Source organism: Oncorhynchus mykiss, chromosome 26 (assembly GCF_013265735.2).
Source record: "Oncorhynchus mykiss isolate Arlee chromosome 26, USDA_OmykA_1.1, whole genome shotgun sequence".
NCBI lineage: Eukaryota > Metazoa > Chordata > Actinopteri > Salmoniformes > Salmonidae > Oncorhynchus > Oncorhynchus mykiss.
The window spans coordinates 7021830-7041005 of NC_048590.1; the positions used below are offsets into that span (position 1 = coordinate 7021830).

Here is a 19176-nt window from a genome sequence, read left to right on the forward strand (position 1 = left end):
TGCTGTGAAGCTAACAGTGTGATGCTGCTGTGAAGCTAACAGTGTGATGCTGCTGTGAAGCTAACAGTCTGATGCTGAAGGTGAAGCTAACAGTGTGATGCTGCTGTGAAGCTAACAGTCTGATGCTACTATGAATAACAGGGTGAGCAGGTTTCTGTTTCTGTTGAAGCCCAGCACTAAAACAATTATTCAACAATATAACTCCTCGTGTAGTCATTTATGGCAGTAGTGACACTCTGTCAGTAGTGGATATAGAAGGTCCCTGTGGCAGTAGTGACTATAGAAGGTCCCTGTGGCAGTAGTGACTATAGAAGGTCCCTGTGGCAGTAGTGGATATAGAAGGTCCCTGTGGCAGTAGTGACTATAGAAGGTCCCTGTGACAGTAGTGACTATAGAAGGTCCCTGTGACAGTAGTGACTATAGAAGGTCCCTGTGGCAGTAGTGACTATAGAAGGTCCCTGTGACAGTAGTGACTATAGAAGGTCCCTGTGACAGTAGTGACTATAGAAGGTCCCCGTGACAGTAGTGACTATAGAAGGTCTCCGTGGCAGTAGTGACTATAGAAGGTCCCTGTGGCAGTAGTGACTATAGAAGGTCCCTGTGGCAGTAGTGACTATAGAAGGTCCCTGTGGCAGTAGTGACTATAGAAGGTCCCTGTGGCAGTAGTGGATATAGAAAGTCCCTGTGACAGTAGTGACTATAGAAGGTCCCTGTGGCAGTAGTGACTATAGAAGGTCCCTGTGACAGTAGTGATTATAGAAGGTCCCTGTGACAGTAGTGACTATAGAAGGTCCCTGTGACAGTAGTGACTATAGAAGGTCCCTGTGACAGTAGTGACTATAGAAGGTCCCTGTGGCAGTAGTGACTATAGAAGGTCCCTGTGGCAGTAGTGACTATAGAAGGTCCCTGTGGCAGTAGTGACTATAGAAGGTCCCTGTGGCAGTAGTGACAAGGCCATCAGACTGTTAAACAGCCATCACTAACATAGAGAGGCTGCTGCCAACATCCAGACTCAAATCTCTGGCCACTTAAATACATGGACATAATAAAGGTTTCACTAGTCACTTTAAATAACGCCACTTTAATAATGTTTACATACCCTACATTACTCATCTCATATGTATATACTGTACTCTACACCATCTACTGCATCTTGCCAATGCCGTTCGGCCATCGCTCATCCACATATTCTTATTCATCCCTTTACATTTGTGTGTATAAGGCAGTTGTTGTGAATTTGTTAGATTACTTGTTAGATATTACTGCACAAGCATTTCGCTACACTCGCGTTAACATCTGCTAACCATTTGTATGTGACCAATAAAGTTTAATTTGATTTGAATAGATGTAATACATGGTTCAGTAGCTCCTCCCAGGAGGCATAGCTTCCTGGTCCCTGGAACTGTACAGGAAGGACAATACTTTATGACCATTGTTTAGGACCATAGATAAGGACCATAGATTAGGACCATAGATTAGGACCATAGATTAGGACCATAGATTAGGACCATAGATTAGGACCATAGATTAGGACCATAAATTAGGACCATAAATTAGGACCATAGTATAGGACCATAGTATAGGACCATAGTATAGGACCATAGATTAGGACCATAGATTAGGACCATAGATTAGGACCATAAATTAGGACCATAGATTAGGACCATAGATTAGGACCATAGATAAGGACCATAAATTAGGACCATAGATAAGGACCATAGATAAGGACCATAAATTAGGACCATAGATTAGGACCATAGTATAGGACCATAGTATAGGACCATAGTATAGGACCATAGATTAGGACCATAGATTAGGACCATAGATTAGGACCATAGTATAGGACCATAGATTAGGACCATAGATTAGGACCATAGATTAGGACCATAGATTAGGACCATAGATTAGGACCATAGCGGTCCCTGTAATAATAAAGACTGATATAAAGTCCAGTACCTTCTCCCAGTGGGTCCAGTGTGTGGATCATCAGCTGGAAGATGGTGTTTCTGTTGGTGCTGTTGTGGAGAGACGCATTACTGCCTCCTCTCTGGAGAGTGGGCTTCACCTGGGACATAACAAACACACCACACACACACACACACAGGGTTGAAGCCACGGCAGATCACGCCAGGTTACATTCAGGTAAAGACCTCTTTTTGCTGGTCACTTAAATGACATCTAAAAATTGTTTTAAAAAATAACAACTATTTTACAATCAGTACACAACCTGATCATGACATCACAATCAAAGAGTGTTGAGACCTTCAGTTTTTCTCTGTCTCTCTTCTGGGGTGAGTCTTGAGGTAGTGGTTTGGGTTCTGGTGAAACATTGTTTTGAGGTGGATCAGGTGGTGGATGTCCACTGTTCTGCTGTAAATACAGGAATACTTTAGTACACGTTCACAATAGGAACCAGAGGGAGGAGAAAAGGCAGACTTTTAAAGAACTACTCCAGTGGGCTAAATATACTGAATGGCTTTTACATGGTCAGGTTGTATTCTGATTGTAAAAAGGAAAGTCTGTTTTTTGTAGTCCAGAAAAAGTATGTTGTTTCAACCAGAAAAGAATGTCTTTATGAAATCCCATGCCAACATTTGCCCAGCTGGGTAGAGGATGCATAATGGGTGTCTACTGAAGACAGGATCAGCCAAAAACAGGATTAGTCTAGTGGTTAGAACGTTGGACTAGTAACCGGAAGGTTGCAAGTTCAAACCCCTGAGCTGACAAACCCCTGAGCTGACCCCTGAGCTGTCGTTCTGCCCCCTGAACAAGGCAGTTAACCCACTGTTCCCAGGCCGTCATTGTAAATAAGAATTTGTTCTTAACTGACTTGCCTAGTTAAATATAACAACAGTGATATTAGTGAGAACAGGTAACTGCCAAAATAAAGGAGAACAGCAACATAAAGTGTTTTAACAGGGCGTTGAGCCAGAACAGCTTCAATGGCATAGATTCTACATGTGTCTGGAAGTCTACTGGAGGGATGTGACATCATTCTTCCACCAGAAAATTCCATAATGTGGTGTTTTGTTGATGGTGGTGGAAAACACTGTCTCAGGACCCACTCCAGAATCTCCCACACAGTGCATTCCCGAGTGGTGCAGCGGTCTAAGGCACTGCATTGCTTAGGGGCGTCACTACAGACCCGGGTTCGATCCGGGGCTGTAATCACAACCAGCCGAGATCGGGAGTCCCAAAGGGTGGAGCACAATTGGCCCAGCGTCTTCCGGGTTAGGGGAGGGTTTGGCCGGGGTATGCAGTCATTGTAAATAAGAATTTGTTCTTAACTGACTTGCCTACTGACTTGCCTATAAAAATAAGTATTCAGGTCCCTTGACTTTTCCCACATTTTGTTACGTCACAGCCTTATTCTAAAATTGATTAAATTTTAAAAAATCCTCAATTTACACAAAACACCCTAAAATGAAAAAGCAAAAACAGGTTTTTAGAAATATTGTCAAATTTATTAAAAATAAAAAAACAGGAATACCAGAACAGAAAGTGTTCAGACCCTTTGCTATGAGACTCCAAATTGAGCTCAGGTGCATCCTGTTTCCATTGATCATCCTTGAGATGTTTCTACAACTTGATTGGAGTCCACCTGTGGTCAATTCAATTGATTGGACATGATTTTGGAAAGGCACACACCTGTCTATATAAGGTCCCACAGTTGACAGTGCATGTCAGAGAAAAAACCAAGCCACTGAGGTTGAAGGAATTGTCCGTAGAGCGCCGAGACAGGATTGTGTCGAAGCACAGAACTGGGGAAGGTTACCAAAAAATGTCTGCAGCATTGAAGGTCCCCAAAAATACAGTGGCCTCCATCAATCTTAAATGGAAGAAGTTTGGAACCACCAAGACTCTTCCTAGAGCTGGTCGCCTGGCCAAACTAAGCAACCTGGGTGAGAAGGGCCTTGGTCAGGGAGGTGACCAAGAACCCGATGGTCACTCTGATAGAGCTACAGTGTTCCACTGTGGAGATGATAGAACCTTCCAGAAGGACAACCATCTCTGCAGCACTCCACCAATCAGGCCTTTATGCTAGAGTGGCCAGACGGAAGCCAATCCTCAGTAAAAGGCATATGACAGCCCGCTTGGAGTTTGCCAAAAGGCACCTAAAGGACTCAGATCATGAGTAACAAGATTCTCTGGTCTGATGAAACCAAGATTGAACTCTTTGGCCTGAATACTGAAGGAAACTTGGCACCATCCCTACAGTGAAGCATGGTGGTGACAGCATCATGCTGTGGGGATGTTTTTTAGCGGCAGGGACTGGGAGACTAGTCAAGATCGAGGGAAAGATGAACGGAGCAAGGTACAGAGAGATCCTTGATGAAAACCTGCTCCAGAGCGCTCAGGACCTCAGACTGGGGTGAAGGTTCACCTTCCAACAGGACAACGTCCCTAAGCACACAGATAAGACAATGCAGGAGTGGCTTCGGGACAAGTCTCTGAATGTCATTGAGTGGCCCAGCCAGAGCCTGGACTTGAACCCGATCGAACATCTCTGGAGAGACCTGAAAATAACTGTGCATCCACCTGATAGAGCTTGAGAGGATCTGCAGAGAAGAATGGGAGAAAATCCCCAAATATAGGTGTACCAAGCTTGTAGCGTCATACCCAAGAAGACTCGAGGCTGTAATCGCTGCCAAAGGTGCTTCAACAAAGTACTGAGTGAAGGGTCTGAATACTAACATTCCTAAAAAACAGTTTTTGCTATGTCATTATGTGGTATTGTGATGTCATTATGTGGTATTGTGATGTCATTATGTGCTATTGTGATGTCATTATGTGCTATTGTGATGTCATTATGTGCTATTGTGATGTCATTATGTGGTATTGTGTGTAGATTGATGAGGGGGAAAAAAACAATTGAATCCATTTTAGAGTAAGGCTGTAACGTAACAAAATGTGTAAATGGGTCTGAATACTTTCTGAATGCACTGTAAGTGTTCAATTGGGTTGAGATCTGGTGACTGAGATGACCATGGCATATTGTTTACATCGTTTTCATGCTCATCAAAGCATTCAGTGACCACTCGTGCCCTGTGGACGGGGGCATCGTCATCCCATAGGGGCATAGCCATGGTAGCCAAAATAATGGTCTGCTCAGCATTTTTATACATGACCCTAAGCATGATGGGATGTTAATTGCTTAACTAACTCGGGAACCACACCTGTGTGGAAGCACCTGCTTTCAATATACTTGATATCCCTCATCAAGTGTTTCCATTATTTTGGCAGTTACCTGTACTTGTTTGTTGATAGGTTCAAAAGTACCGATGGTAGCACCCTGGATACACTACTTCAAGTACCTTAGTCCTGATAGGTTCAAAAGTACTGATGGTAGCACCCTGGATACACTACTTCAAGTGCCTTAGTCCTGATAGGTTCAAATATACCTACTGGGGTTCTATGAGTTGCCTACAACAGTATAAACCGTTCACTTGCATGTCATTTTCTTAGCAATCCCACACCAACACCCACCATCATACTAATGGGGATCCCCATTAGTTCCTGCCAAGGCAGCAGCTACTCTTCCTGGGGTTTATTATGGATCCCCATTAGCTGTTGCCAAGGCAGCAGCTACTCTTCCTGGGGTTTATTATGGATCCCCATTAGTTCCTGCCAAGGCAGCAGCTACTCTTCCTGGGGTTTATTATGGATCCCCATTAGCTGTTGCCAAGGAAGCAGCTACTCTTCCTGGGGTTTATTATGGATCCCCATTAGCTGTTGCCAAGGCAGCAGCTACTCTTCCTGGGGTTTATTATGGATCCCCATTAGTTCCTGCCAAGGCAGCAGCTACTCTTCCTGGGGTTTATTATGGATCCCCATTAGTTCCTACCAAGGCAGCAGCTACTCTTCCTGGGGTTTATTATGGATCCCCATTAGTTCCTGCCAAGGCAGCAGCTACTCTTCCTGGGGTTTATTATGGATCCCCATTAGTTCCTGCCAAGGCAGCAGCTACTCTTCCTGGGGTTTATTATGGATCCCCATTAGCTGTTGCCAAGGAAGCAGCTACTCTTCCTGGGGTTTATTATGGATCCCCATTAGCTGTTGCCAAGGAAGCAGCTACTCTTCCTGGGGTTTATTATGGATCTCCATTAGCTGTTGCCAAGGAAGCAGCTATTCTTCCTGGGGTTTATTATGGATCCCCATTAGCTGTTGCCAAGGAAGCAGCTACTCTTCCTGGGGTTTATTATGGATCCCCATTAGCTGTTGCCAAGGAAACCGCTACTCTTCCTGGGGTTTATTATGGATCCCCATTAGCTGTTGCCAAGGAAGCAGCTACTCTTCCTGGGGTTTATTATGGATCCCCATTAGCTGGATCCAAGGAAGCAGCTACTCTTCCTGGGGTTTATTATGGATCCCCATTAGCTGTTGCCAAGGAAGCAGCTACTCTTCCTGGGGTTTATTATGGATCCCCATTAGCTGTTGCCAAGGAAGCAGCTACTCTTCCTGGGGTTTATTATGGATCCCCATTAGCTGTTGCCAAGGAAGCAGCTACTCTTCCTGGGGTTTATTATGGATCCCCATTAGCTGTTGCCAAGGAAGCAGCTACTCTTCCTGGGGTTTATTATGGATCCCCATTAGCTGTTGCCAAGGAAGCAGCTACTCTTCCCGGGGTTTATTATGGATCCCCATTAGCTGTTGCCAAGGAAGCATCTACTCTTCCTGGGGTTTATTATGGATCCCCATTAGCTGTTGCCAAGGAAGCAGCTACTCTTCCTGGGGTTTATTATTGATCCCCATTAGCTGTTGCCAAGGAAGCAGCTACTCTTCCTGGGGTCCAAACACATTAAAGCACTTAATACACACATAAAACTAAAGATAAAACAGTACATCATATAACATTATAACGTCACTACATATCTACAATACATAATGTATAACACCACCATACAACAATATTACGACGTATGTGTTGATGGGTTCTGATTTCTAAACGTGAAATATGAAATATCCTTATTCATGTCACTGAGGGAGAGAGGGGAATGTTGAACGTTTACATTAAGTCAGGATATGTTATTGTTAGTCATCAGGGATCCTATGGGAGGAGGAAGAGACACAGTCTGGTACAAGTCAACATGGCAGCCGTGGGGAGGAGTGAGGAATTTGGGCGGAGGTCTTGGTTAGATGAAGAACATACACTACCGGTCAAATGTTTTAGAACTCTTACTTATTCAATTTATTAAAAAAAAAATATATATATATATATATTTTACTATTTTCTACATTGTAGAATAATAGTGAAGACATCAAAACTATGAAAAAACACATATGGACATACATACATATATCATGTAGTAACCAAAAAAGTGTTAAACAAATGAAAATATATTTGAGATTCTTCAAAGTTTCCCTTTCCCTTGATGTCAGCTTTGCACACTCTTAGCATTCTCACAACCAGCTTCACCTGGAATGCTTTTCCAACAGAGTTGGAAATATGTTCCCACATATGCTGAGCACTCGTTGGCTGCTTTTCCTTCACTCTGTGGTCCGACTCATCCCAAACCATCTCAATTTGGTTGAGGTCGGGGGATTGTGAAGGCCAGGTCATCTGATGCAGCACTCCATTACTCTCCTTGGTCAAATAGCCCTTACACAGCCTGGAGGTGTGTTGGGTCATTGTCCTGTTGAAAAACAAATGATAGTCCCACTACGCCCAAACCAGATGGGATGACGTATCGCTGCAGAATGCTGAGGTAGACATGCTGGTTAAGTGTGCCTTGAATTGTAAATGAATCATAGACAGTATCACCAGCAAAGCACCCCCACACCATAACTCCTCCTCCATGCTTCACGGTGGGAAATACACATGCGGAGATCATCTGTTCATCCACACCGCGTCTCACAAAGACACGGCGGTTGGAACCAAAATTCTCCAGTTTGGACTCCAGTCCAAAGGACAGATTTTCACCAGTCTAATGTCCATTGCTCGTGTTTCTTGGCCCAAGCAAGTCTCTTCTTCTATTGCTGTCGTTTAGTAGTGGTTTCTTTGCAGCAATTCGACCTCGAAGGCCTGATTCACACAGTCTCCTCTGAACAGTTGATGTTGAGATGTGTCTGTTACTTGAACTCTGTGAAGCATTTATTTAGGCTGCTCTTTCTGAGGCTGTTAACTCTAATGAACGTATCCTCTGCAGCAGAGGTAACTCTGGGTCTTCCTTTCCTGTGGCGGTCCTCATGAGAGCCAGTTTCATCATAGCGCTGATGGTTTTTGCGACTGCACTTGAAGAAACATTAAAAGAGTCTTAAAGTAATGGACTGTAGTTTCTCTTTGCTTATTTGAGCTGTTGTTGCCATAATATGAACTTGGTATTTTACTAAATAGGGCTATCTTCTGTATACCACCCCTACCTTGTCACAACACAACTGATTGGTTCAAACTCAATAAGAACTAAAGAAATCCCACAAATTAAGTTTTAAGAAGGCACCCCTGTTAATTGAAATGTATTCCAGGTGACTACCTCATGAAGCTGGTTGAGAGAATGCCAAGAGTGTGCAAAGCTGTCATCAAGGCAAAGGGTGGCTATTTGAAGAATCTCAAATATAACATATAATTTGATTTGTTTAACACTTTGTTTTGGTTACTACATGAGTCCATTTGTGTTATTTCATAGTTTTGACGTCTTCACTATTATTCTACAATGTAGCAAATAGAAAATGTAAAGAAAAACCCTTGAATTAGTAGGTGTTTCTATTCTTAGGTAGGGGAATGACTTTAGCTTCCCTCCAGCCCTGAGGGCACACACTTTCTAGTAGGCTTAAATTGAAGATATGGCAAATAGGAGTGGTAATATCGTCCTCTGTTGTCCAGTTGACACCCTATTGCAATTTGGGACGCAACCTGTAAAAATGATGAGCATATAAATCATATTCAACCATTTCTCTGCTGAAAAAAAAACGAAAAGACAACCCAGATGCTTTACAGAATGACTTAAGACAGGACTAGCAGGGACTAGCAGGACTAGCAGGGGTGAATCTCTAGGTCCCAAATGGCACCCAATTCCATTTATAGTGCACTACTTTAGACCAGGGCCTTATAGAGGGTAGGGAGTAGGGAGCCATCTGGGTATCCATCAGCCTAGATGTGAAGGGCTGTCAAATGCCCCAATTGACCCAAGACATTCAATTAGTGCCACGCTTCCACACTCATCAGCACCTGATTGCAGGAGTGTTGTCCTGAGTGTGTGTTGTAGTGTGTGTTGTAGTAGTGTGTGTTGTAGTGTGTGTTGGTGTGTTGGTGTGTTGGAGAGTGTGTGTTGGTGTGTTGGAGGGTGTGTGTTGGAGAGTGTGTTGGAGGGTGTGTGTTGGTGTGTTGGAGGGTGTGTGTTGGTGTGCTGGAGGGTGTGTGTTGGTGTGCTGGAGGGTGTGCTGGAGGGTGTGTGTTGGAGGGTGTGTGTTGGAGGGTGTGTGTTGGTGTGCTGGAGGGTGTGTGTTGGTGTGCTGGAGGGTGTGTTGGAGGGTGTGTGTTGGTGTGTTGGAGGGTGTGTGTTGGTGGGTGTGTGTTGGTGTGTTGGAGGGTGTGTGTTGGTGTGTTGGAGGGTGTGTGTTGGTGTGTTGGAGGGTGTGTGTTGTGTGTGTTGGTGTGTTGGAGGGTGTGTGTTGGTGTGTTGGAGGGTGTGTGTTGGTGTGTTGGAGGGTGTGTGTTGGTGTGTTGGAGGGTGTGTGTTGGTGTGTTGGAGGGTGTGTGTTGTGTGTGTTGGTGTGTTGGAGGGTGTATTGTGAGTAGTGGTGTACTGCAGTGTTGCGGGGCTCTGAGAAAGCCCCGGGAAAACCACTAACTTGGGGCAAAGAGAAAAATAATCTCCTGCTATTTTACACATTTTGCCTGAAGATTGAGAGAAAATTTTGCTGTTTTAAAGCTAATTTCCTGCGATTCTACACATATTGCCATGGAACAGAGAGATAAATGTGCAGTTGTATAGCTAATCTCATGCTATTCTACACATTTTGCACTGAGGCTGAGATCATGTGTGATTTCAGTCAGTGTATGCTTGTGGATTCTGCATTGTTTGGCATATTGGTAGTTAATTTGAAAAAATGTATAGAATCATTCTTCTAAAACTGGCTAGCTAGCAAACAACACACAGCGCAGGTACATTCTTCTAAAACTGGCTAGCTAGCTAACAACATACAGCGCAGGTACATTCTTCACATTCATTATTTTACACAATATCTTATCACAGCACTGGGAAACCAGGGTGGACCAATTCCATGACCAAAATGGCTGACCTTTATCCCATCATAAGAACATTCATCACCATTCTAGTATTCAAATTCCTTTTTCCATGGGGGCGACCTCTAGGAGGCTCACAACCCAGGGGACGGACGGACTGTCTGTCTGTCTGTCTGTCTCTGTCTGTCTGTTAGCTGGTTGGTAGTCTGTTGTCGAGGGCCATTGACAAACAAACGCTATTATTTAGCATAACGTAACATGTAGGCTACAAATGAAGCTTTGACAACTGAAGAAGGGTATGCTGTGTGGTCATCAGTGTCCTGTGTGGTCATCAGTGTCCTGTGTCGTCATCAGTGTCCTGTGTGGTCATCAGTGTCCTGTGTGGTCATCAGTGTCCTGTGTGGTCATCGGTGTCCTGTGTGGTCATCAGTGTCCTGTGTGGTCATCAGTGTCCTGTGTGGTCATCAGTGTCCTGTGTGGTCATCAGTGTCCTGTGTGGTCATCAGTGTCCTGTGTGGTCATCGGTGTCCTGTGTGGTCATCAGTGTCCTGTGTGGTCATCGGTGTCCTGTGTGGTCATCAGTGTCCTGTGTGGTCATCAGTGTCCTGTGTGGTCATCGGTGTCCTGTGTGGTCATCGGTGTCCTGTGTGGTCATCGGTGTCCTGTGTGGTCATCAGTGTCCTGTGTGGTCATCGGTGTCCTGTGTGGTCATCGGTGTCCTGTGTGGTCATCGGTGTCCTGTGTGGTCATCAGTGTCCTGTGTGGTCATCGGTGTCCTGTGTGGTCATCGGTGTCCTGTGTGGTCATCGGTGTCCTGTGTGGTCATCAGTGTCCTGTGTTCATCAGTGTCCTGTGTGTTCATCAGTGTCCTGTGTGGTCATCAGTGTCCTGTGTGTTTAGCAGTGGAGGCTGCTGGGGGGAGGACGGCTTATAATAATGACTTGTGACGGAACAAATGGAACGGCTCCTAACCAGGCTGGATCATGTTGTTGTGTTGTTGTGTTGTTGTGTGTTTTAATGATGTCATGTATTGTGTTGTTGTATGTTTTAATGATGTCATGTGTTGTGTTGTTGTATGTTTTAATGATGTCATGTATTGTGTTGTTGTATGTTTTAATGATGTCATGTGTTGTGTTGTTGTATGTTTTAATGATGTCATGTATTGATTGCTGTTGTATGTTTTAATGATGTCATGTATTGATTGCTGTTGTCTTCTTGGCCTGGTCTCCCTTGAAAAAAAGAGACTCTTGGTTCTCAATGTGCGTTTCCTGGTTAAATTAAGCAAAAATATATATATTTTAATGTTTTTTTAATTGAATGTATTTGATACCATTCAACTGACTCCGCTCCAGCCGTTACCACGGGCCCGTCCTCCCCAATTAAGGAGCCACCAACCTCCTGTGGCGTTGAAGTGGGTAGGGTGCTATTTGTTTCTACTGGTTTGGACAATAATTCCCCGCTACAGCTTTGTCTGCCAAAGAGAATATACAATGAAACACAGAGAATTGATATTCAGATGATCGTGACTAGAGATACACGGTGACTGGCACCGGGTGTGTGATTTAGCTGAATAATACACTCCTTCAGTGTGACAATGACAAACTGATGGCTGACATTACTTTACATCTCATCAGCATTACATCACCCCCCCCCCCCCCCCCCCCCCCCCCGGTTTCCCTCTGACCCATGCTCCCCTACGCTGGGCTCTGACACCTGGGATCCTTTCAGGGATTCAGTCCCAATCATCAAAGGCTGCCGAGTCTGGCTGCCACACACACACTCTCACTCTCACTCTCTCACACACACACACACACACACACACACACACACACACTCTCACTCTCACTCTCTCTCTCCCTCTCTCCCCTACTCTCTCACACACACACACACACACACACACACTCACTCTCTCTCCCTCTCTCCCCTACTCTCTCTCGCACGCACGCACGCACGCACGCACACACACACACACACACACACACACACACACACACACACACAGGCTCTGATGACAGTCCAGTGAATCAACCATTCCATGTCTCTCATGGACTGGACCAGAGAGGGTCTGGGTCCTGGGTGGTATTGTCTCTCATGGACTGGACCAGAGAGGGTCTGGGTCCTGGGTGGTATTGTCTCTCATGGACTGGACCAGAGAGGGTCTGGGTCCTGGGTGGTATTGTCTCTCATGGACTGGACCAGAGAGGGTCTGGGTCCTGGGTGATAATGTCTCTCATGGACTGGACCAGAGAGGGTCTGGGTCCTGGGTGGTATTGTCTCTCATGGACTGGACCAGAGAGGGTCTGGGTCTTGGGTGGTATTGTCTCTCATGGACTGGACCAGAGAGGGTCTGGGTCCTGGGTGGTATTGTCTCTCATGGACTGGACCAGAGAGGGTCTGGGTCCTGGGTGGTATTGTCTCTCATGGACTGGACCAGCGAGGGTCTGGGTCCTGGGTGATATTACAATGGGCTTTTCTAGTATTTACAGTGCCTTGCGAAAGTATTCGGCCCCTTGAACTTTGCGACCTTTTGCCACATTTCAGGCTTCAAACATAAAGATATAAAACTGTATTTTTTTGTGAAGAATCAACAAGAAGTGGACACAATCATGAAGTGGAACGACATTTATTGGATATTTAAAACTTTTTTAACAAATCAAAAACTGAAAAATTGGGAGTGCAAAATTATATAGCCCCCTTAAGTTAATACTTTGTAGCGCCACCTTTTGCTGCGATTACAGCTGTAAGTCGCTTGGGGTATGTCTATCAGTTTTGCACATCGAGAGACTGACATTTTTTCCCATTCCTCCTTGCAAAACAGCTCGAGCTCAGTGAGGTTGGATGGAGAGCATTTGTGAACAGCAGTTTTCAGTTCTTTCCACAGATTCTCGATTGGATTCAGGTCTGGACTTTGACTTGGCCATTCTAACACCTGGATATGTTTATTTTTGAACCATTCCATTGTAGATTTTGCTTTATGTTTTGGATCATTGTCTTGTAGGAAGACAAATCTCCGTCCCAGTCTCAGGTCTTTTGCAGACTCCATCAGGTTTTCTTCCAGAATGGTCCCATATTTGGCTCCATCCATCTTCCCATCAATTTTAACCATCTTCCCTGTCCCTGCTGAAGAAAAGCAGGCCCAAACCATGATGCTGCCACCACCATGTTTGACAGTGGGGATGGTGTGTTCAGGGTGATGAGCTGTGTTGCTTTTTCGCCAAGCATAACGTTTTGCATTGTTGCCAAAAAGTTCAATTTTGGTTTCATCTGACCAGAGCACCTTCTTCCACATGTTTGGTGTGTCTCCCAGGTGGCTTGTGGCAAACTTTAAACGACACTTTTTATGGATATCTTTAAGAAATGGCTTTCTTCTTGCCACTCTTCCATAAAGGCCAGATTTGTGCAATATACGACTGATTGTTGTCCTATGGACAGAGTCTCCCACCTCAGCTGTAGATCTCTGCAGTTCATCCAGAGTGATCATGGGCCTCTTGGCTGCATCTCTGATCAGTCTTCTCCTTGTATGAGCTGAAAGTTTAGAGGGACTGCCAGGTCTTGGTAGATTTGCAGTGGTCTGATACTCCTTCCATTTCAATATTATCGCTTGCACAGTGCTCCTTGGGATGTTTAAAGCTTGGGAAATCTTTTTGTATCCAAATCCGGCTTTAAACTTCTTCACAACAGTATCTCGGACCTGCCTGGTGTGTTCCTTGTTCTTCATGATGCTCTCTGCGCTTTTGACGGACCTCTGAGACTATCACAGTGCAGGTGCATTTATACGGAGACTTGATTACACACAGGTGGATTGTATTTATCATCATTAGTCATTTAGGTCAACATTGGATCATTCAGAGATCCTCACTGAACTTCTGGAGAGAGTTTGCTGCACTGAAAGTAAAGGGGCTGAATAATTTTGCACGCCCAATTTTTCAGTTTTTGATTTGTTAAAAAAGTTTGAAATATCCAATAAATGTCGTTCCACTTCATGATTGTGTCCCACTTGTTGTTGATTCTTCACAAAAAAAATACAGTTTAATATCTTTATGTTTGAAGCCTGAAATGTGGCAAAAGGTCGCAACAAAAAATTGTTTTTTGGTAGTTTTCTTTGTTTCTTTGTCTGTCTGTCTGTCAACAACTCTGCCTGCCTACCTGCCTGTCTGTCTGTCTGTCTGTCTGTCTGTCTGTCTGTCTGTCTGTCTGTCTGTCTGTCTGTCTGTCTGTCTGTCTGTCTGTCTGTCTGTCTGTCTGTCTGTCAGCCACTCTGCCTGCCTGCCTGCCTGCCTGCCTGCCTGCCTGCCTGTCTGTCTGTCTGCCTGTCTGTCTGTCTGTCTGTCTGTCAGCCACTCTGGCTGCCTGTCTGTCTGTCTGTCTGTCTGCCTGTCTGTCAGCCTCTCTGTCTGCCTACCTACCTGTCTATCTGTCTTTTTGCTTCACCAAAACTGCCTAACAAAGTCCCAACAACACTACCAACCTTCTTGGGTTCCTTCTCCTCCTCCTCCTCTGGCATGATGATCTTGACGATGCTCTTGTGTTTGTTGATCTGCGTCTTGACGAAGTGTTCGATCTGCACGTTGAACTTCATGAAGCAGACGTAGGCCACGTAACCTGACACCAGCATTACGCTCTCCCACCACATGATGGTGTTGTCCAAGAAGAACACGATCAGCATGATCAGATCTATGATGGAGGAGGAGGAGGAGGAGGAGGAGCAGGGGGAGGAGGAGGAGGAAGGGGTGGAGGAGGAGGAGGAGGAGGGGGAGGAAGAGGAAGAGAGGGAGGAGGAGGAGGAGGAAGGAGAAGAAGAGGAGGGAGGAGGGAGAGGAGGAAGGAGGAGGGGGAGGAGGAAGGGGGGGAGGGGGAGGAAGGTAAAGAAGGAGGTAGAGGAGGAAGGAGGAGGAGGACGAGGAGGGAGAGGTGGAGGAGGACGGGGTGGGAGAGGTGGTGGAGGGGCAGGAAGAGGAGGAGGGCAAGAAATATGAGAACATGATAGTGTTGTCCAGGATGAACACGATCAGCATGATCAGGTCTAGGAGAGAGGAGAGGATGTGTCCAAATGGCATCCTATTCCCTATATAGTGGTACTACTGTAGACCAGAGCCCTATTTCCTATATAGTGGTACTACTATAGACCAGAGCCCTATTCCCTAAATAGTGCACTACTATAGACCAGAGCCCTATTCCCTATATAGTGGTACTACTATAGACCAGAGCCCTATTCCCTATATAGTGCACTACTTTTGGCCAGAGTGCAAAAGCGTTCTGCTGCTGTCACAATAGTAGAACCCTCTGTGGAAAGGGGTTCCACGTGGAACCTACAAGTTTTCTCCTATGGGGACAGCCGCAGAACCCTGTTTGGTTCTAGATAGCACGTTTCTGAGTGTATGTACCTATATAGTTCACTATAAGGGGAAAACTATAGGATGCAATGAACCCATTTCAGTGGGATCGACTGTTGGCTCCAAGGTAAGCACCTTTTAAAGTATGTACTTTCCCCCAAAATTCCCAGGTTTTCCAGAAATCCGGGATGGGAGTATTCCAGATGTCTTGTTTATTCCCTCCTGATTCCGGGAGTCTACAAACCGGGATTTCTGGAAAAACCTACTATTCTCTACCTATTATCTGTCAAATGATATTATTATTGTTATAATAATTATTATTATTACCTATGATGTAGAAGGAGACGTCTCTGAACAGGGGCCACCAGGTGAGGTGGAGCATCTCCCTGGAGAAGATGGCACACATCCCGATGACAAACAGGATGTTAAACACCGCTGACCCCACGATTGTCCCGATGCCCACGTTGCTATGGGAGATGAACACGCCAATCAGAGAGGTGAACAGTTCGGGGGCGGAGCCTCCTGCAGCCATGAAGGTTGCCCCGGCGACGTCGTCGGAGATGTCGAGCTTCACGGTGATGACGCCGAGCGCCGGGACGAAGAACTCGTCACAGACGATGGCGAGGGAGACGAACATGTAGACCATGCCCAGGATGTGGAGGGTCACCCAGCCCTGCCTCCTCTGGTCCACTGTGAACAGGTCCTCTGGGTACTCTCCCTTCCTGTGGGGGACATCTCCAGGGATACCCGGGGAGGTGGTGGTGTTAGGAGGAGGGGAGGTGGGAGGAGGTTCAGTCGGAGGCTCAGGTTCAGGGTCCTCTACGTAGATACAGTGCTTAATGTCAGTCCTGTTGACAGTTATCACGATGACGTCATCCCCCTCCAGCACAGTAGGAGCCCTGGTGATGACGTCATCATCATAGCTCTCTGTTAGGCTAGAGAGGTTAGAGGTCACCACCTCTCGTGTGTCTACCTCCAGAACACTACTACTATCACTACCGCCCCCTTCCACCGGGAGTGCTGTCCCAGGGTCCTCCTCTGCAGCGGCCTGGCGGGCCACCCGTGGCTCCTGCAGCCGGGCCTTGAACGTCACGGTGTAGACGCAGCACAGTAATACACCAGAGAGGAAGAAGAGGATGCGACTCCGATTGAGTCTCCGTCTTTGTGGCAAATGCATTGTTCACCGCTGCCAGAGTGGTCTTGATTCCCACAGCGGATTATTAGGTCCGTGTCAGATGCATGGTTAGGCTTATGGGAACAGGTCCAGTAGCATTAGTTAGCCAAATAATGCAGTTCAGTGAGCGGTCAGCACACATCTTCAGCATAGTCTGTTTTAATGTCATAGTCCTGGCATGATGTCCCAGCTCCAAACTATAAATATAAAATGTAAAAAAAGGGGGGAAATAAATAGATAATTCACTCAGTTTAGACTACAATGCAAAACTCATGTCATACATTTGACATAATAATGTAATCAAATACTAATAAAAACACTACTGGGAGTATTAGAAGGGTTTATTATAAGGGCGCGCGTTCACGTGAAGGGAGTCGCAGGAGCGCGGAGGATGGGATACAGCCACCTGTTACTATGGCTACATAATTGCAGGTACTCTGCTCTCCGAAGGGCTGCACAGATTAAATGACACGTGTAATGAAATGCAGCAAATGTAGTTAATGTACAAATGACAATTAAAATAAAAAAAAACAGCGAATTAAGTAGAAAATATCATTATGTGGGGCCCTACTTTTCATTGACGTGCGCGGGTCATGAACGTGCTGATATGCGCTCCTCGAGTCGAGACAACATACGCGATTTGATTCATTCCAAACGTTCAACCAACCATTTCATTTTCACGTGTGTATCCAGGTGGGTCGGGTTAAGAATTAAGAAACGAAAATAATGATACATTTAACTGAATTTCGTGGGGAAATTCCAGGCAAGAAACAGTGACCGATATGGAGTCATTGACAAGTATCCGGGGCTTCCACAAGGTCAATGACGATTATTGTAGCTTACATCCCTTCTCTGTAAAACATCTGTAAACCATACTTAACCCTTTTTCAATTGTTAATAAAAACGTACCTTTAATCGCTGAGTTGTTGTGATAGAGGTGTTCTAGACGCGAGGTCTCTCTCCAGCTGTGTGCGCTAAGGTAAAGGGATTGGTTGAGAGATGCTGACACTAGTTTTTGGTGAGCGGCTACAAGGGCGCACCGCAGGATGACAGCTCACACCTCCTCTCCACGGCTCAGCATAATACCTGCAGTCTTTTAAGAGGATTAGGTTAGGTGTTCACACAATCTCTCACATTCTCACGAACACGTTTAAACTGCTTTAAATTCAAAGCATTCCTATTCATTTGTTCATAATCCGCCAAGTACATGCAGTGTCTCCAACCACCAACGCTGAGCAAAAAACAACCATGTTTGCGCGCTGAAGTGGAAGGAGGGTTGTCAAGGCATAATTACAATTCTGAAGAGTGCTCCTTTATGCACACAGACAGACAGGCAGAGTGCTCCTTTATAGACACAGACAGACAGGCATGCAGACAGAAAGGCCTACAGGCAGGTAGACAGGCAGAAAGACAGGCAGAAAGGCAGACAGGCAGAAAGACAGGCAGAAAGGCAGACAGACAGGCAGAAAGGCAGACAGATAGGCAGATATACAGGCAGACAGACAGGCAAATATACAGGCAGATATACAGGCAGAAAGGCAGACAGACAGGCAGACAGAAAGGCAGACAGGCAGACAGAAAAGCCAACAGGCAGGTAGACAGGCAGACAAGCAGGCAGATATACAGACAGACAGACAGACGGACAGCTGAAAACTGTTGTGCTGTTTAAAGAAGCAATACAACTGTAGACTAGTTGAGTATCTGGAGCATCAGCATTTGTGGGTTTGATTGCAGGCTCAAAATGGCCAGAAACAAAGTACATTCTCCTGAAACTCGTCAGTCTATTCATGTTCTGAGAAATGAAGGCTATTACATGCGAGAAATTGCTAAGAAACTGAAGATCTCGTACAACGCTGTGTACTACTCCCTTCACAGAACAACGCAAACTGGCTCTAACCAGAATAGAACAACAGTTTTCAGCTGTGCTAACATAATTGCAAAAGGGTTTTCTAATGATCAATTAGCCTTTTAAAATGATAAACTTGGATTAGCTAACACAACGTGCCATTGGAACACAGGAGTGATGGTTGCTGATAATGGGCCTCTGCACACCTATGTAGATGTTCCATTAAAAATCTGACGTTTCCAGCTACAGAAGTCATTTACAACATTAACCATGTCTACACTGTATTTTCAATCAAGTTGATGTTATTTTAATAGACAGAAAAAATTTGCTTTTCTTTCAAAAACAAGGACATTTCTAAGTGACCCCAAACGTTTGAACGGTAATGTATATAAAGAGGTTATTATGAGGAGATAAAGGACACCTATATAAAGGGGTTATTATGAGGAGATAAAGGACACCTATATAAAGAGGTTATTATGAGGAGATAAAGGACACCTATATAAAGGGGTTATTATGAGGAGATAAAGGACACCTATATAAAGGACTTACTATGAGATAAAGGACACCTATATAAAGAGGTTATTATGAGATAAAGGACACCTATATAAAGGACTTATTATGAGATAAAGGACACCTATAT

The 19176-nt window shown here is 45.1% G+C and overlaps 1 protein-coding gene across 4 annotated transcripts in view; it reads right to left on the reverse strand.

Annotated features, from left to right (window-relative positions):
- The window catches only part of LOC110527018 (sodium/potassium/calcium exchanger 1-like), a 37444-nt gene extending 19535 nt beyond the window's left edge, over positions 1-17909 (reverse strand). Inside the window, exons 1-5 of one of the 4 annotated variants that reach the window (XM_036964091.1) lie at positions 17600-17904; positions 15844-16887; positions 14652-14857; positions 2263-2370; positions 1957-2065 (exon numbers count right to left, since the gene is read on the reverse strand). In XM_036964091.1, coding sequence (XP_036819986.1) covers positions 1957-2065; positions 2263-2370; positions 14652-14857; positions 15844-16693 — 1273 coding nt within the window. In that variant the 5' untranslated portion in view covers positions 16694-16887; positions 17600-17904. Of the gene's footprint in view, positions 1-1956; positions 2066-2262; positions 2371-14651; positions 14858-15843; positions 16888-17599 lie in introns of all 4 variants that reach the window. The other 3 variants (XM_036964092.1, XM_036964093.1, XM_036964094.1) reach the window with 3 other exon arrangements.
- Between the last annotated feature and the right edge of the window lie 1267 nt (positions 17910-19176).